This window comes from Pyrgilauda ruficollis, unplaced genomic scaffold (assembly GCF_017590135.1).
Source record: "Pyrgilauda ruficollis isolate IOZ18807 unplaced genomic scaffold, ASM1759013v1 scaffold3, whole genome shotgun sequence".
NCBI classification, from domain to species: domain Eukaryota; kingdom Metazoa; phylum Chordata; class Aves; order Passeriformes; family Passeridae; genus Pyrgilauda; species Pyrgilauda ruficollis.
The window spans coordinates 7,251,328-7,269,753 of NW_024524377.1; the positions used below are offsets into that span (position 1 = coordinate 7,251,328).

The following is an 18,426-nucleotide window of genomic DNA, read 5'->3' on the forward strand; positions in this document are numbered from 1 at the left end:
TGCAAAGAGTTATCACTAAGGGGAGAGGAAAACAATGTCCTGAGGAAATAAACTCGACAGAGCAAATCACAGAGCAATATAAAGCTGCGGAGTACAGGCAGTAGAGCAGAATTCTTTCTCAGAATAAAAGGCCCCAGTCACCTGTTTTTAATGCCAGTGTTTGCTTTCTGCATATTCAGTGAATACGTGGGATACATCTGTGCAGAACTATGTCTCTAATGGGAGTAACAAGTATCATGATTGCAGCTGGCTGAACTTATTTACTACTAGTACACAAAAATGTCTTTGGGGCCATCATTAAACAGTGGTAACACCAGTAAAATACCAGTAAACATCAGTTTTGTGTTGGTTGTTGGGATTTTTTGGTTAGAAAGTTGTGTGCTTTAATTTCAAGTTGTACCGAATATTTCAGAAAGTATTTCTTTCCTCAAAGCCCCCTATTAAAATACAGAGTGAAGCTTTACTGTTGGTTAGCTATACCAATGCTAGCCTGTCTCAAGTCTGAGCAAAGCTGGAGGTGCTAGGGGAGAGGAAATACCAGTTTTCATTCATCTCACATAGCTGTACACTGCCACTCTTCTTGACCTTCAGTTAATCTAATTCACACCAAGGACTGAAACCGTAGCATCAGATTTGGAAGTGTGTAAAGGTGAATTGAAAATAAGCCATCACTTTCCCTGCTGAGTCTCATGGCACTTACAACATTGCAGAACACTCCAGTTCTGCATTGTCAGGGTTTTTCTTCTGTCTTCCATTTTTATTTCCTAACTGGAGAATTTGCTGCAGCTTTGTTCTTATTTAGCCTCATGGTAGGATGCACAAGTTCCTCCTTCAGGCAGTGGGATCCTGTTCCTGCTCCACTCAGCTACCTACACCGAGCCAATGTGGGGCTCTGGTAGCCCCTCGGAGCTTTTTGAGGGTGGTAATTTCTTCCTTTATTTTGGCTGTGTTAAATCAATATGACACAGACTGTCATAACCAGCCCTGTGTCCTGGGGTGGGCAGTGCCCACCTTCACGTGCTGCTTGGCCTGGGAGGAGAGGTTTGCTCTGCTGCTCTGCCTTGTCCTTGGACCTGCAGAGCTCCTTTCTGCAAATGCCTGTGAAATGGAGAGTGACTCTTCCTTTGTCTTTTTCCTTCCCTCGTCCTCCCGCTGTTTGACCCAGTGCTCCTAAATTTCGCATGCATTGGTGTTGGGCTGCAATCCCAATAGAGCCCTAGCCTGAGGAGTGGGCTGGCATTTTGGTGGCACTACAACCTCTGGTTTTAGCTCTGGTGACCTCAGAAATAAGAGGCCAACTTCTTGAACAAGCTGCCTGAGGAGCCTGGGATAGGTCAGAGATTTCTTGGGAAGATCAAAAGCCAGAGATGCTTTTCTGACAGCCCTGGAGCTCCCTGTCCTGATTTATGAATTCTATATGCTCTATATATTTAGCTGAAGAGGCTCACTGGGGGAACAGTTTTTGCAAGCAGGAAAGAGAATGTAACATCAGAAAGCCACCATCTATCAGGAGATAACCCCTCAAATGCACTCTCTGTAGAGCCATCAACCATGGCAAAGGGAGCCCAGGAGACTTGGCGAAAAAAAGTCAGAATATTTCAGTGGACCAGCATTTTTAACAGGAGACCTAGTTATGGGGAAGCAGACTCAAACCCCAGGAACTGGGAGCTCTGGACTTGGGGTAGCAGACCTGCAACCTCACTTAATTTCAAAAATCTTCTTTCTCTTTCTTTGGAACCTCACCCAAGAGGTGAGGGTATATACCCAAGAGCCCAAGGGTATAGCTTGTCTCCCTTGGTAAGTGCTACGTGCCTTGGCAGATTTGAAGTTTCATATCCTCTTTTGGAGGTTGGATGCACAAAGACTCTCTCCTGGGGCTCTTCACAGCCCTGAGAGCTGTTGTCACACCAGTGACACTTAGCTCATGTCCTTGAGGCAGTCTCCACAGGTTAGAGAGCTGTGATGCTTTGCTGTCCCCTCTGTGAGATGAGACTGAGCTCAGCCCCATGCCTGTTTGGATGTGAGCCCTGTTCCTGACAGATGGAGCACAAGGGATAATTTCCCAATATTAATAGAAAACAGGGCAGGAAAACTCCTAATTCCTACTTTTAAGGCCAGAGTGTTTCCATGTGCACAATACAGTAATCCTGATATCAAATCTGTAGTTTCTGTATAAGTTACAGACTTTCAAGCAGGTAGTCTTGCTTGGAAGACTACTTCCTTCAGGAATCTTGAAGGCTTTGAGCAACACATACCCACCACATCCTAATCCTCAGAAACTACCTGCTGGAACAACTTTACTGTGTTGTGCCCCATTTTAGCTTCCAGTGTGCACATCCTGTTTTACCTCTGTTCCACAGAAGAGGAAGCCCTCTGCCAGAAAAGGTTTTCCCAGGACCTGGCTGTAGATGGCCAGCTCATCTCCCAGCTCTTTCCTGGCCAACCCAAAGACCCTGAAAGCCTCCAGCTCCACCTCCCTGTATGACAGTTTTCCAATTCTGAATGATCCTAGTTTTTTTTTGTCCTGGTCCAGGTAAGCTCTCTGTCCTGGAAGGATTCTCTGCTCACCTGTGTGAGGGTTTGTGTCAGCAGTGGTGAAACTACAGCTCCTGTCTCCACCTTCTGCTGAGAAAGCATGTAAAACTGCTGCCCTCCAGCAGGCACTGCCACCGAGGAAAAGTTTAGGATGGATATTTTGAAGCCTTGGTAGGGCTGGCCATGGAGAATTAGGTAAATCCAGTAGGTGATTTTCAGTGCTCTGTGCCATGTTCCCTATGGCAAGTCTTAAATCTCTGTGCTAAGAGGAGCAACTTTGCTGCTGCCACCAAGGCAGCGCTGTCACTCTTTAAAGAGAAGCTTGATGAGTGGTATGATTTGTTGCTTGAAGAACAGCTGAATGTAAATATTCTGTGAATTTGGGGAATTTGGGGACCTAGGTCTTCCCTTCTCTTTTAATGTCAATGTGAAGTGGCCTCTTTGGGTACTTTTACTATCTCAGAATGACTGTAGGGTCAATCTTAACACTAAATGCAAAGGAAGTGGATGTAGTCCCAGAAAACATCTATCATTGGTGAGCTGAATCACAGAGAACAAGCCTCGGCTTATTTTTGTTACCCTGTGCAGAGGCAAATTTTGTCATCATATCAGTCATATAACCTTTCAGATGAACTTAGTAATGGTGATATGTTTTGGTTTGGCTTCTTTCAAGGTTTTAACCTTGCCTTTCAGAAAAAGGAAACCATAAGTTAAATAACTCCAAAATTAGGTATTTCTGAAGGATAATTAGTGGTCTTCTTTCTTACCAAAAACCCAAGACTGTCCTTTAAATAATAATTTGTAGTAATTCCTGCTCCAAATGTGATTAAGTTAGCAGGATGTTACCAGTATACCATGCTACATTTCAAACCACACTTTAGGGTATTATCTACAGAAGTGAATACTATAGATCTCTGTAACTTTGAAAAATCCACCAGATACTATGTCGTAAATCTCCCCATCTGGTCCTCTCTGCTTCAACAGTTGTACCCATGGTTTTGTTTGCCTACACACAAATTACTGACCATTCTTTTATTCCCTGGTCTTGTAGATAGGGGGACCCATGTAAAGTGAATGCAGATACAGATCCCTGCCCCCAGTGATTTCATTTGGATGCAAAAAATACTGGAATTATAATCCTCCTCCTTCATCATTTTGAGCACAAAGTGATTTTGGTTGTGTTGAAATTTCCATAGCAAGGGCAACAGGTCTGTGTTTGTAAGAGTTCACTTTTAAAAGTAGTGTCCATGCAAATATATAAATATATGCTTTGCAGGGATATATGCCTGTATACACATACACAGACTCTGTATATACAGAAAGGCACACACACATACTTAGGAGATGTGTATATAACACTCACTTATATACAAATCCATTCCCTGTTATGAAACAATCATCAAGATATAAACAAGAAAAAGTTAAACCACGGATGGGCACATTTTCAAGTGCTGCTGGAGGGTTTTATCTACAGTATTGAAGAAGTGCTATCAAAACTGAAACAGGGCACTTATTACAAAGAGATCTTTACGTAAGTGCTGGAAAGGTTTGCCGAATAACCAGATGTTGTTGCAAAGACACTTCTCCTCCCCCTCTCCCCACTTCTTTCCTTCTTTAATAGTTCGATTAATTCTGCGCATAAACCAGGGCTGATAAAAGTTCTAAGCTGCAAACCTCACCACATCTGGACACTGTCGAAGCCAGATCATTCAGCGGTGCACTTCAGTTGCTTTTAATCTCCCTCAATAAAATAAAAACTTCCAACAAGTAATGCTGACCTATATATATTTTTGCACTGTAAACACTGACATCTGCGAGCTGCTCCAAGCGAGCACACAGCACTTTCCACCAAGCAATCGCTTGCCCCTCGCCATAGGAGAAATACGCAGCTCATGCAGTCGTAGCAGAGTATTCAACTAAACTCTCTGCTATTTCCAATCCTCTGGCTAATTGCTGTCAGGGGAGAAATCAAAGATTAGCTGTTTTGCTGGAGGAAGGAAAAATAAACGACCTCTCTGAGTATCTTGCTTAAAACACTGCCTGACCAGAAACATTTTTCTACTCACACAAGGAGAGCAGCAGCAAGGAAAGCAGACCCGGTCTCCTGCAGTAGCCCATTTCTGGATCCCCCCGGCAAGCAGAAGCCCAGCTTCACGGCGGTGACCAGCTCATCCTCCCTCGGTGCAGCCAGTCTCCTGCCTTTCTGCTGTCAAGCCCGGAGCCCCTCTTTGCGAGGCTCCCGGCTCCGGCTTGCCGGGAAGGCGGATCCACCGCTACAGCCCAGCTGTGCGTGGGGTCCGCCCAGGAACTGCAGTTTGTGAACAAGCTAAGCCTGACTCTCCTCTCGAAATATATACAAATACGAGGGGGGGGGGCTGGGGGAAGAAGTCAGGCTCTGAGGAAAAGAGCTTGATTTTTTTTTTTCCCCCGATGTCAATGCGGAGCTGCTCCTGGCTCCATACGGCCCAAGGATCTTTGAAGGGGACCCAAAGCCTGCTGCATGCATCTAATCAAAAAGGCATGGGTACTCCTGCTTGAGTCTTTCATCTGAGTAAAGCACGAAAGGTAATGCCTCAATATGCTGAGCTGCCATTAATTCACTACTTTCCCCCTGTATTTTAGAAATTATCTTTTAAATAAGCTTCAACTGGTGATATTTATAAAGGGATAATTAAAAGTTTTAGGGCAGCTTTTTCAGAAAGACCACATCAATGTGAGCTTAGCCTAAAATAGGTGCTCGCAACCCATTAAAGCAGCAGTATTTAAACATATATGTTTTCCTGAATCAGGGCCTAAAATAATAACATAGGGCATTTAAATATCTGCTTTCTCCCCAAGATCTCCAACTGCTCTGCAAAAACTAGTCAGAAATATTATCCCACTTACAAAAGGGAAACTATGAAATGTAGCAGAATTCTGACTTGCCTTGGTTGTTAACACAATCAATCAGTGGCAAAAGGAGGAGTAAAATCCTCAAACCCTTGCCCTATGATCTGCCCCAATCCTTCAGATCAATGTATTTGAGAGTGGCAGAGAAAGAGATGTTGTTATTAAGGCTTTTTGCAGCCAAAAAAAAAAAAAAAAGATAATATCTTACAGTTACTGAAAAGCTTTTTGTTTATCCCTTTTACAAGGGGTAAATTTTTTGGTTCATTAATCAGTTTGAGGTGGATACGTGGTGTACCTATTGTGTGTGTATTCATTATGGTGAATATTTTCCTCCATTGGACTGGAAGGCTCTTTCTTTGTATCCATCTTGCTGATAAATTGCACCCACTTGTTTTGTAAACTATCTGTATAAATTGTTTTATTAGGGTGTTAAATAAAATAAATCCCTTTTCCCATCTTCTGTGCTTAAAAAGGGAAAAGAGGAGATGTTAGATGTGGTACAGGCAAAGCTGATAAACATTAAATGTGTCTCCTGTGCCATGGTGACACACACATGCCTCTGCAGAGGGTTTGGCCTGCTCTGACTTGCTCCAGGGTGCCCTGATACAAGTCAGCTCAGCCTGACCATGGGGAAATGCCTGCATGTGCCTGGCCCAAACTACCACAGACCAAATACGGCCTCTGAGGACTAATAATGAGCAAATGTTCAGCAAACTTTCAGAAAGACGTGATTTTCCAGCAAACAGATTGGAACTACTCATACTGGAACTGCTTTGTGCACAGTGGTTTCTTGGCATGACCAGCCAAGTCTCCTCTCTTGGATTCAGAGCATTTCAAAATGCCCACAAATGTCTCAGACTGAAATCCAGTTGGATTTTCAGATGTGAACTCTTGTGTGTGTTACAGGACAACTGGGTAAGGCTCGTGTTAGCAACATCACAGGTTATTCATGATCCATGGGAGCCCCCTTTAAAACCAGGAAGAAACCCCTGCTGCCTATGAAACTTGGAGGGAAATAATGTCCCCAGCAGGAGTCCAGAGGGGCTTTAAACAATGGTGGACATTGACAAAACATGCTGTAGGATTTGGAAGTACAGGAGAAGCATGGGGTATTATTTTTTCTAGCAGCAGAATCTGGGAAGGCAGCAGGACGCCTGCACAATGTCACTGCAGCCAGGGACCCTGAGCTACAGGATCTGCATTTTCCAAAATTCCAGGCAATCCCAAACAACTTCTGAGCCAAACTGAACCCTATAAAATGCTTTGTCCTGTCTGCAGAATAATCTTAGGGAGAAACTCGTGGCCAGATCTCACTGAAATGAGAGCAAAGGCAGTAGCTGTCCCATGCAATGGCATCTTTACAAGGCAGTTGGTTATCTACAGGAAGATCTGGAAGAGAAAATTTTTTGGGGAGCAATGCATGTCCTGCTCTTCCTAAACAGTTATACATATTTTTAGATGGTGTTACACCTTCTGCTTGGCAAAACAAGCTGCCATGATGACATGGGCAGAGGTTTGCTTTCCTAAACTGGCCACTGGGCACTGCCAGCTGCTTTCTGTGCAGGGGAAACCTGCCTGCCTGTTCAGCCCTTGTGTAAGATTGCAGGGAACTAGATGTACCTTCCTGCAACCTGCATTTTTAGTCCACTGAGCTGAGGCTATTGCAGGCAAACCTCTTCTGAAGAAGAGGAGGGAAGTGAGGCTGGCACTATGCCATGAGCCACCCCAGGTCAACAGGGGAGCCCTCAGCATGTGCTCCACTGACCTGACTACCTGCTCTGCTCCGGAGAACCTGGTTATTTCTTAGACCTTATCCAAGGAAAAAAAATCGAACTAAAAATCCACCAAAGTTACTTGGGGAAAAGTGAGTACTCTGGGGTTTAGCCTAAAGTGCCTAAACTCACATTATAGAGCTTTGCTTCCATGAAAGAACACAGTGACCTTTTGAGTAAGACACTGGGGAGGAAGAAGAGATAAATGGTTATTTTTATTGTTGGCTTGTTTATTCCTTTCGGTGTAAATTCCCCTGCTCCTCTATTAGTGGTCTGGACAGCCTCATAACTCAAGACACACTGAAGGCTGGATTTAAGCTGAGGAACGTAAGGTCTCTGCAGGGTGATTTTTAAGTTGCATTGTGGGAGCAGTTTTCCCAGAGTTCTCATTTAGGAGCTGGAAGATATTTACTAGAGAAGTAAAATAAAACTTTGGACACCTGAAACAATATAGCATATGTTTAAAGGAGGGTTTCAAACAGGCTGGGTTTCCACTGTGGGAGGCAAGGCTCAGCAATCAAGCAATAGATTTGAAGCTGCCAACATGGGCAGTAAATACCCCTGCACAGGGTAACCTCATGGTGGAAATGTGCCAGGCCCAGGGGAGTCAAACCTGTTATTATTCCCAGGGGTGAAGATCACCCTCTTGTGACAGGGAATGTGAAGGGAGAGAGAGAAGGGAACCACATAACCATGCCCCAGACAGTGCTAATGTAAGGGCCAATGCTCCCGAGCTTCTCTGGATCTCCTCCATGCTTTCCAGGCCCCAGAGATCCTAGCAAGGTACTGGGTTTAAAATGACTGACTACAACAAAAAATCTTAGGTTTACTTGTGCAATCAGGATATATCCTTCTGGCCCTCTTGACTGCCTGCACATTACACGACTGGACTAATATCTGTTGCATCTGCATTGCTCTTTTTTAATCTGTTTATTAGTCAGTAGTGATGTTGGGCTTCAGATGAGGACTGTGAGTGTCTTTGTTGTTAGGAGAGTTTGTTTTATAGTTTGAAGTATTAAAAGACAGGTCTAAAGAAAACATCTAGCTGATAGGATCAGGACTTAGCCTTGAGCTAAGTCCTGATGAGCACAAATCCACAGTATGGATTTGTTTTTATGTTGGGTGCTCATATTGTACTACCCCCAAGTTGTCCTGGCAGGTAATTTAACTCCAGAAATGTCATCACTTCTACATATTATAAGCACGAGATTGGTTTCACTGTGCCATCAGCAGCAGTGGCTTGAGAAAGATGTGCACCTTGCAGTGGACAATCCAGCCTGTCTCCACCCTGCATTCACAAGGGCACTGGCCCCAGTCCTGGGAATGTTGACTAAATTCAAATGTCATTGCCTGGTGGCACTGAGGGTGCCCATCAGCCTCTGGGAAAAGTTTTCATTGTCTTGCACTGTCTTAGTTTCACAGGGTTTTGATGTTTGAGAGCTTGGATTAGGTGCTATGGCTTGTGGTCCCTGCTACCACCTAAGGAAAAATACCATGATGACCTCTGACATTTTCCATTCCCTTGCTACAGCTTGTCCCAGCAGTGGTGTGGTAACCTTTGATGATCTGATGGCATGAGGAGTCAATCAAAGCCAGTGCTGCATCCTGAGGGACACAGCCATTCCTTCTCTGGGCACAGGTGGCCTTGTCTGCCTTGCCACAAGCCCTTCTCCCTGCCAGCGTCCCTGTGCTCCAGCCTCTCAGCTAATGCTCATTTCGGTAGCCACACAGGATAATTGCATTTTCTAAGTGATGCCTGACTTTCACTGCAGTCTTTGCATAGTCCAGATACACTGGCCTAAGTTCCAACTTCTCACAGACTGTGTGCAACAGCTTCCTTGACTGCTTCCAAGCTGCACCAAGATTAAGTAGAGGTCTATCTGTCTCCACCATTTACAGTGTTATTGAGTTGCCTTGGTGGTTTTTTTTTTCTCTTCAATTCTGTCACACAGAAAGGCTTTCTTCCTTTGAAGTTTTCTCATAGCTTACTTTGAGCTGCTTTTGAAGCCACTTTCAATACATTTTCATTCATACTGTTGATGTGTTTGTACAGATTCTTTCAAAAACATGTATTAGTTTTGGTTTTCTTGTTTTTATTTGTGTACTGAGATATGCTGTTGCTGAAAGGGATGGAAACCACTCCTAGCAATTTCAGACTGAGTGAAATTGAATGATTTTCCCCACCCCAAAATTCACCCATATCTCTTTTCCACTCTTTCTTTGAAAAATTAACAAAATGCTGATTTTCCTATACCCTAGTACTCATTTCACTCAGATATTTAGATGATGGAAATATGTCTATGAGAAGCCTGAACTCACCTACTTTTCTGCCTGCACTCTGCCATGCTGAAGAAGCTACTCATGCATTTTACTGACAGTTCCTTGACATTAATTCCTCTTCTGTATTTTCTTAGGGATCCTAAGCAAGCACTGCTTTCTGCTGATCCATCACACACCAAGGACATCACACACGGAGAGATGCCAGGCTCTTCAGTGGGGATCAGCCTTTGAAGACCAACAGCACAACCTGGCACCAGTTTGGCTGCTGGATGCCTCTGGAGAGCAAATACCTTCAGTTCTGGAGGAATTAGTGTGTAGAGGGAAGTAGGAGCAGTTTGACAGCCTGACTCATGATCTTTGTATTATTATTACTGGTAGTGAAACTATGATAGGATCCAGGAGCCTGAACCATGGATCAGGAATGTGCTTTTGAAGAGAAACTCCTGGCCTTCCTGCTTTGGCTTGTGTTACAAGGCAGCCTTAAGGCAGGCACACATGGGGTTTTTTTCCAACAGCAGCTAAACTGTAAGTTGTGAAGGGTGGCCAGTCCCTGGGAATGGGCTATAGGCACCCTAAAAATTATCAGCTAAAATCTGTGTGGTGTGGTGGTGGGTTCTCAGCTCCGGGGTGTTTCTCCATGAATCCATTCTGTGCTGAACCTCCCTGCTTTGGAGCAGCGACACAGCCAGATCCTGCACAGGATACGCAGTCAGCAGGAATATTGGCTGGTTTACTCTCTCTTCCTGAGTTACTGAAAGGCTGAGGGTGTTGCAGGATAGATGCAAAGCAGAGCAACTGCTTTAGGTGTTTTCATTCTGGTTCTCAGTAGCATGATGGTTGTTGTTAGTGGTTTTATTATCTTTTAAATCTAATTAATTCTAAGAAGTTGAAAGATGAGGCACTTGAAATGAAGATACTGGTAAATAATGTTGTGACAAAGAGGAAAGTATCTGAAATATTTCTCATTAATATGGCTTTTTTTTTTTTTTTTTGAGGTGTGTTATTTGCTAGAGCAACACAGGCTGTCGAAAAATCCAATAAGAACACATGAAACAAAAAATACCAGAAAACCAGTTTATAGGATAATATAGCTTTCTTCCATCAAAAAGCAGTTTATCCAGTATAACAGTAGGATTAAAATAAATAGATTTACAGAATAGAAAAGATGAAGTTCCCTGTTTTCCAGAGACTGTAATGGGAGTCAGGGCAGCTTCAGAGACTGAAGGGACTTGTAGGTGGGAAGTTTGCCTTAAGTTGAAGAACAAGGGACCTGCTGCACAGTGAAGATTCTGAAGAGCAGGAGAGTGTCCTGGTTAAACTGACCTGCAGGAGATTGGAGTCACATCCTGACAAGAGGGGATTCAGTGAGACTCTGGGTGCATGAGTGGTTGTGGTTGTGCCTAGTTAGGGGGGAAGCACCACAGTTTATTTTTACCAAAGTAGCACAAGTCCTGGAAGCTCTTCTGAGAGCAGCACTGTGCTGTGAGGAAATACTGTTATCCCACTCTGCAGGCTGAGGTAGGGAAACATGGCTCAGGAAGAGGACTTTGCTGGAGACTTTGGTGTTTATGGAAGATCTCCCCATTGCACATTGTTTTTTTCAAGACATCCCTCTCTCCTGTGAACTCTCCAGGCTATAATGTACGTGAGGGCTACCCAGGCTCCCAATCATCTTGATTTAGGCACTTCTACCACTACCCTCATCCTATATATATAATGTTTTAACTCTTCTCCACATCTTTTAGTCTATGAAGAAAATTCAAAAGTGAAAATAGTTTTGGAAATCATAGAATGTAAGACATACAATATATTACGGTACTTTATTGATAATGTTGTTTCCATAATAAAAATATTTAATAGAAAGTATGATATCCTGCATGAGTTTCACAAAAATATTTCCATTATATAACTGATAGAGATCAGAAAAATTTCAGTATGCACATGCTGCAAATGCAAGTGTAATTGATACAAGGTATGTATCTTGATGTACATCTTGAGTAAACATAAGAAAACCATAGCTTAATGAAAAGCAGACTGTGTCTTACAACATGCAATCGTGCTTTTACATCTGAACTGGACCTTGGGTTTAGAAAACAAATCTTAAATCAGTCCTATTCAGAGGACAAATCACAGTTCACATACTTGTAAAAAACTTTTGTTTTAGGAAAGCCTTTTGTGGAAAAGTTTGGGAAACTCCATACAGCTACAGTGGTGGAGGGGTGGGAAAGGATAGACTGAGGTATCAGTTCAAACAATCTGAGGAAAAAGTTGCATAAACATTGAAGACAACAGAATAGAAACCAGACGCCAAATATTAATTCATGGGGTCTTCAAAGGGGATTTTGAGATTTATTTTAATTGTTGTTGAAAGAAAAAGATTAATTTTTGGATGAAAAATGTATGCAAATTCATCTCTGGTCAATACTACAAAAACCCCATTTCCTACACAAAGCAGAAAAAAGGCAAAGCAAAGAAGCCCATAATATCAACTCTGTAATCCCCCAAAGTGGCCTTTAACCTGGGTTTGAAAAGAGTAGGAAAAGAAAAAAAAGCTGCATAAGAATAATAAAGAATGTAGTGCCTGAATCAAAGGACATGAATCTGATGCAAGAATGGGAAATCTCAAGGGTTGATGGGATATGTAAACCAGGGAACAATGACACTGTTTGTGAATGTCCAGTTTGGAGAATGAGGAATAAATAGGAACAACCTCTTCATCCAGTTTGCCAGTCCCAGAGGGACTGTGTAGGCACCATGGGATCACGAGGGAATAAACCCAATAGTGAAGATGTATATATGTATAAATCTACAGTGTATGATGTTCTGCTGCGGCTGAAGGGTGCACTTCCTGAATGTCTCTCCAAAAGGACAGGGAATGACAGAAATGTACAGGGATTTTTTTTCCTGCTCAATGAGAAGAGATGGGATGGCTGGGGCTTTCATTAAATAACGTCAGAGGCTTCCCCAGAGCTGAACTTGGCAGGTTTTACCTACTCCAATCTTTCCTGAGGAAGCGTGGTGGGATGGGACATCCTTGAGTGTTGCCCAGCAGAGGTGGTGGGCAGGAGAACGCACCTCTGCATGTCCATCCACTCTTGGGAGGGAGCCGATGGAAAAGGCTGGCAGCCAGGAGGGTGAGGCAAAAGGAACACAGCACGGCCGAGTCCTTCACTACTACTAAAGGAGTGAGGGGGGAAATAACAAGCTGGTGGGCTTTAAAAAAACAACCCGAGCTGCCTAATGCTAACAAACATCCTGTGGGAAAGTAAATGGCTGCTGAAAGAGACTCAGTAAAGTGACAAATCTTGCTATAGATGAAAGATGAGAAAGTATCTGAAATATTTCCCATCCATATGGAATTTAATTTTTGTTTAAGGTGTGTTATTTGCTATAACAACACAGGGTGTCAAAAATCCCAACCAACCAACCAACCAAAAAACAAGCAGGAAAGGTGTGCGAAGCACGGCACGAGAAACTCTTCGGTGACCTGAGAACTAAGAGGGGAAACAACGACACAAACTAATTTTAGAAATAAACATTTACAGCTGTAAGAGTGCGGCTGAGGGGCCGGGGAGAAGCTTTGTCCCGGACAGAAGGCTCAAGGCTGCTTGTGGGCGAGCGGAGCACGGTCACAGCGAGGGGTGGCCGTGCACAAGGGCACGAACGAGCCCCTTCTGGGCACCAGGGTGGGCAGGCCGCCCTCAGCACCCCCGGATCGAGCCTCTCCACGGGCACGGGAAACAGCGGAGGGCGGCGAGAGACAGGGCCGGGGCCCGCCGGCCTGGCCCCCGCCCGCAGCCCCGCGGACACACCCCGGCCCGGCCCGGCTCTAGGGCCGGCCATGGGCTCGCCCGGAGCCGCCTCAGCGCCTGCGCGGAGCGCCGCGGCCGAGCCCCCGAGCCCCATGGAGAGCACCGAGCCCGAGCCGAGCGACAGCCGCCCGGAGGAGGAGGAAGAGGAGGAGGAAGAGGAGGAAGAAGAAGAGGAAGAAGACGACGGCGCCCTGCCGCCCCCGAAGCAGCCCTTGGCCGCGGTGAGGGTGCGGAGGGCGGTGGCGGAGGGGCAGCGTCCCCCTCCCCGGGCTCTCGGCCTGCTCCGCCGGGCGAGCACCGGGCTTTCCTGAGCGCGCCGCCCGGGCCGGGCGGGAGGGTGGCGGGGCTCGGGGGGCCGGGCGCTCGCTCAGCGCTGCCCCCGCGGCGGGAAGGGGCTACAGGTGGGTCCAGCCCTTCCTTCGCTGCCTGGGGCCGAGCCCTGCTCGGTGGAGCGCGGGGCAGAGCTGTGCAGCATGACCCTCTGAGCTGCGGGGTTCTCTTCGCAGCCCCGTCCTGGCCGCTGTGAGAGAGCTTTGTGTACCTTCTGTCCTCGTCCCTAATGTCAGATTATTGTTTATTATTATCAGTTATGTTTTTGTCTCCCCCTCCCCCCTTAATTTCACAATTGACTCCCCCTCCCTGCTCAGTGCAGCTCTGCCTTTCCATGGTGGGCGTGTGGTCCTTGCTGATTTCTGGCGGCCAGTGTGTAAAAGATAACGATCCTCCTCTGAGAGATTAAAAGAAAAACATCTTGGTCCGGATATATTCTGTTTCCTGTGAAAGGCGAGAGGTGGCTACACGTGTCCCGGGTGTCCTGAAGAGGAATTCACTGCTAGTTGGGAAGTGTTTGGACAGAAAATACTGGGGTTAACGTGTTTGTTTTTTAAAAAAAGGTTACTTTGTTACCTGTAAAGAAAAATATTTCTCGTTTCTGTATCCTCCTGGCTCAGGGTGGTTTTTGGTACCTGAAGTTGTCCGTTTGTTGACTTTTCTGTTTTCCCCCTAAAGAAGGTTTCCAGTTGTCACTTGCAAATGTGATACAGAGCATAGGTAGAAAGCAAAGCCCTGTCAAAGCCTTTATTCCACAGAGACTTGTCGTGTTTGAACAAATGTGGTGTGGGAGAAGGGGAGGCAAGGTTAGTAGCCTTTGCCTTGTGTGGTTAATGTTACATGAATCTTTATTTTCCTCTTCTAAGAAGATGGAAGACTGTTTGGCAAAGAAAATGGAAATCACGGTTTCAGAAGCTGAAAAACGGACTGGGAGGAATGCCATGAACATACAAGAAACATACACTGCTTACCTCATTGAGACTAGGTGGGTGATGAGAGCTCAGTCTTAAGTGTACATGGATGTGCCATTCTGAACAGATTTTCCCTCCTTCCACCCCTAAAAATAATCAGGTACAGTTGATGAGAGGATTTAGCTGATTTGTGCTTTGTTATGTGGTTATCAACCCACTCTGGAGGAACTTTTCCTGAGGTAATTTGGCAGCTGATCTCCAGTTCAGTACTGGTGCTGGTTTTGTGTAACTGTGTACTGTAATTCTTCATTTGGAACTGGGTGGAAAAATGTGTGTTTGAAAGTTGTTGCATTAAAATGGTGCCAGCAACTGCTTGGTTATTTCTTGGACATAAGTTGGACAAATTTATACACATATTTGTGAGAGAGGCCTAAAGTAGCTGTTAGGCTTGCTTGAGATGACAAGAGAGAAGTCTCATGACTTATGTCATGTGGTCAAAACTTATTGCTCAGCTTATATTTGAAGTGTTTTGCTTGATCTGATTACCACATACTCCTTGTAGATGGTTTAAGGGTTAGAGTTAGTTAACTATTTCCTTTCTTCATACTAGCTTGAACTTTCACTGGGGAACTTACTTGTGCTAACAAGATGAATACTACTGGTATGATAAACACTCTTAGTACCGCAAGCAGAAAATTTCAAGTATTGAGTAGTGAGCGAAACTTTAAAATCTCTTCTAACTTATCCTTACTTCCCAAACAGTAACAGATGACTCCTGTTATGTGGGATCATGTTACTCAGCTGAAGCAAGAATTTCAAAAGTAGACTTTGTTATGAGTTTTGTGTAGCTCTTCTTTATATTACTAGTTTTAACCTTTAGGCCTTGCCTTTGGAATTATCTGCTGTACAAAGAAAACCTTCTGAAACAAAGCAGTTGCATTTTGCAAAGGCTCTGAAGAGCTCAAATTGTAACACTGTCACATAAGCCTTCTATCTGCTGGTTAAAAGGCTTCTTAGCTTGTTTCGCTGGTGGGCACACCAGTCACGCTGACTGCAGGCCTGCTGGGATAAGTTTACTATATTTTTGCTAAACTTAAATAACAAAGTCCAAAACAGACATATATTTTTCAAATATTGTAGCTCTTTGACAGTTGCTCAGATGCTTGAAAATACTTTTACAGTGTATTGATATTAAAGATCACACCTTCTCGTGTTGGTAGCATTATTTTTGTTGTAATATTTCTGAAGAAAAAGAGAAGAAAATTGGAATCATTGGGGCCTAACTGTGGTATGAAGTGTACTCTGGGGGCAGGTTATGCAGCCCCAGAACATGCTGACTGCATCTCCTTTTCCAGTCATCCTTGCATTACTTTAGAGTTGCTCCCACTGGTCTTTCCCAGTTGTTCTTTCGTAGTGGCAAAGCTGTACTTTGCTGGCCAGATTGTGTTCTTTCATTGGGATTTATTTTACTCTGTGGTCAGCAAATACCGAGACCAATTACATGTTTGTCACAGAGCAACTGAAAATGTGTGTTTGTCACATCTCTAATAAAATAGGTTTTCTATTCCTTTTGCTGAGAAGGCAAAACTTCTTGCATAAATATAATTGGTGGCTATTAAATGTGCTTCCTGCTGAGCCTGTAGCTGTAGGTGGGCTTCACAGTAATTTGTCTGGGTAATAAGATATTTTGTAGCTGAAGAATAAAACTGTTTATAGTAATATAAAGGGAAGACCACTTAATAATAGTTGCATTATGTTTATGTGAACTGGGGTTCCGCCATTACTGCTATCTAGGATTTAATTTCAGTTTGAATTGAGGAATTCTATCTGGGTGAATAAGAGACACAAGATGGATACAATTACAACCATGGTATATTTGTTATAGAACAGGAGCTGAGTGCTTAAACCTTTAATGTGTAAGTTTCACTGGTGCTGGTGAAACGTTTTCAGAATGCAAGTGATGGTGTTACTTAGTTTTCCTTTTTAAATGAAAAGATTTTTGCTCACATTTTTGCTTGACTTTTGTTGATTTTTTTTATTAATGTGATGTTATACTTTGATGTAGATATATTTCTTTGAGACAAAACAAACTCCATTGCTGTAGACTGCAGAGCATCAGGAAATTCCAAGAGTTGTGCTTCCTGAAAACATCTTCTTGCTTTAGACCTTTCTGCGTTAGCTAATTCGATTTTTTTATGATGAGCTATTTCCATTCAATTAGTCATAATGTCAGTTTGTTTCACAGATTCTGTTAAACTATGCAGTTATTTAAAAATAAATCAATTTTTATATTCTCCCTCTGAGAACAGAGGTCACTTCTACCTATTTGTGGGAAATGGCATTAAGGCAAGTACATATTCTTAAGATGTGTAGCTAAATATTCCTTCTTGAGATGTGCTCAGCATGTCACTTGCTTTCTATAAGGGAAGTAGCAAATATCCAGGATCTTACTTAAATCTGGACTTGCTTGTTAGAACTTTGGGCAGCTGTGTCTTACATCAGAGTGTGCATGAAACTACAAGAACCCAGGTAGAATAAACCCCTGAGTCTGACTCCTGGCTTTGTACCTGTTATTTCCATGACAGAGCTGAAAGTTAATCAGAATGCAGAGCACCTCTAAAGTGTTCTGTGGTATTGCACTTTTAATTATAGGACACACAGGGAATGCCTTCTTTTTCCTGGTCTCCTTTAAAGTAAACTATTTCTTCTGTAGTAGTAGGACACTTCCATTTAGTTCACTTTCCTTTCATCCCTGCTGACTAAAAGATGTCTATCCTAGCCTTCCCAATCAAACAATATGATGACTAGCATGTATTTGGTTTTTTGTTCTGCTTTAAATGTGGCTTTAGGAAAAAGTAGCACAAGTTTGTGCAGCCTGCTATCCAGCCACTTAATAGCAGGATCTCTGGTTTCCTGCCCTACTAGTCTTCACTTTCTCTTGCAATAATTTGACAAGGGGGCTCATTTTATTTTGTTTTTACTCCCACAGTATGGCTGGGAAGTTACTAGCCTTGTTTCTGGTTACAGTCTTTGGAAAGTTTTCCACTAGTTAAATTGTGATATGAGTGTTACCTCCTTCTCTGTTAAAACCTTGGATTGCCCATCCAAAGTGTGAGAACTTGTAAAGAAAGTTTCTGTGAGAGAAATGGACTTGGAAATGAGTACCTGGCCAGCCACAGTTCAGTGATAGCAGTGCTGCATTGTGGAATTTCAGGAGCTTTTCCTTTGTTATATTTTGTTTAGTACCCTTTTCAAAGTTTCTTTTTTCACACTGGGCTAGGTGAAAAGCCCAGGCATGGGTTTCCTGAGAAGAGGCAAAGGATGAATGCCCACAAAGGGCAAATGTTGTCTTCTGATAGAACAGTAAAGGGCAGATTTTGTCCAGTGGGAGTCAGGAAGATGTGTCCAAAGTACTCCAAAGAAGGTATGAGGGAAAAAGTCTAAATTCAGCATGAGCTTTAAACAGGGAGGTGAGGTTGGGAAGTGAAAGAAGACAGAAGACAGAGGATTTGAAAAGTTAGCTTTCTGTTGGTTTTTACTTGGTAGAAACTATGAATCATTCATCTTCCTGACAAATGTATGTTTTAGTTAAATACAGTAAACTGGGTGACAGAATAAAAAAACCAAAGAATCACCTGGCTGTGAAAAATCTTCTGGCAAGAGAAATGCTTCCTTGTCATACAGCTTGCCCGGTGGAAGAGCATCTGTCTTAAACTGCTGTATTAAACATCAGCTGTCTGAGAGGCCTGAATAGAGAGACTATTTCTAAATAGCTGTTGGAAAAGTTTCCCATCCCTCTAAAATGGTGTTCCTCTGCACAGGGAGTGAACCTTGCCCACTACAGGGAGTGGAAGTGTCACTTCTCATACACTGGAAGGTCAGAGGTTGAAAGCAGAG

At 43.6% G+C, this 18,426-nt stretch overlaps 2 protein-coding genes across 5 annotated transcripts in view; one reads left to right on the forward strand and one right to left on the reverse strand.

Annotated features, from left to right (window-relative positions):
* The window catches only part of LOC121356695 (TGF-beta receptor type-2-like), a 31,452-nt gene extending 26,672 nt beyond the window's left edge, over positions 1-4,780 (reverse strand). The window contains exon 1 of the mRNA XM_041473387.1: positions 4,602-4,780. Coding sequence (XP_041329321.1) covers positions 4,602-4,653 — 52 coding nt within the window. The 5' untranslated portion in view covers positions 4,654-4,780. The remainder of the gene's footprint in view (positions 1-4,601) is intronic.
* Positions 4,781-13,053: 8,273 nt separating this feature from the next.
* The window catches only part of SNX4 (sorting nexin 4), a 33,083-nt gene continuing 27,710 nt past the window's right edge, over positions 13,054-18,426 (forward strand). Inside the window, exons 1-2 of one of the 4 annotated variants that reach the window (XM_041473366.1) lie at positions 13,054-13,509; positions 14,485-14,603. In XM_041473366.1, coding sequence (XP_041329300.1) covers positions 13,318-13,509; positions 14,485-14,603 — 311 coding nt within the window. In that variant the 5' untranslated portion in view covers positions 13,054-13,317. The other 3 variants (XM_041473367.1, XM_041473369.1, XM_041473368.1) reach the window with 3 other exon arrangements.